Source organism: Buceros rhinoceros, unplaced genomic scaffold (assembly GCF_000710305.1).
Source record: "Buceros rhinoceros silvestris isolate BGI_N320 unplaced genomic scaffold, ASM71030v1 scaffold34868, whole genome shotgun sequence".
NCBI lineage: Eukaryota > Metazoa > Chordata > Aves > Bucerotiformes > Bucerotidae > Buceros > Buceros rhinoceros.
In genome coordinates this window covers 928-1,297 of record NW_010429151.1, presented here as the reverse complement: position 1 = coordinate 1,297, position 370 = coordinate 928, and the positions used below count along the sequence as shown (strand labels likewise).

Genomic DNA, 370 nt, shown 5'->3' with positions numbered 1-370 from the left:
GGACGACGTGGCCCGCATGATCGGCTACCGGCCCCTGCCCTTGATGAAGTGGTGCTGGGCTGTGGTGACGCCCCTGGTGTGCGTGGTGAGTGGGGACATGCGGGCGCGGTGCCACGGGCACCGGGCTCCCCTCGGTGGCTGCTTCGGGCATGGCAGCCAGGGGGTGACACGCGTGTCGGGGCCGTGTAGTGACACACGTGGGGGGGTCTGGGGCCACCAGCCCCCTGTCCCGCAGGACCTCACCCCCCTCTCACCACCCAGGGCATCTTCTTGTTCCACGTGGTGAACTACAAGCCGCTGACCTACAACAAGACGTATGTGTACCCGTGGTGGGGGGACGCCATCGGCTGGGGGCCGCGCCCCTCCTCCC

The 370-nt window shown here is 69.2% G+C and overlaps 1 protein-coding gene across 1 annotated transcript in view; it reads left to right on the top strand.

Annotated features, from left to right (window-relative positions):
• Positions 1 to 370, top strand: part of SLC6A8 (solute carrier family 6 (neurotransmitter transporter), member 8) — a gene marked incomplete at both ends in the record, with an annotated part of 3,997 nt that overhangs the window by 2,704 nt on the left and 923 nt on the right. Inside the window, 2 exons of the mRNA XM_010142547.1 lie at positions 1 to 85; positions 262 to 350. The exon at positions 1 to 85 is cut by the window's left edge and continues 5 nt beyond it. Of these exons, the coding sequence (XP_010140849.1) occupies positions 1 to 85; positions 262 to 350 (174 nt within the window). The remainder of the gene's footprint in view (positions 86 to 261; positions 351 to 370) is intronic.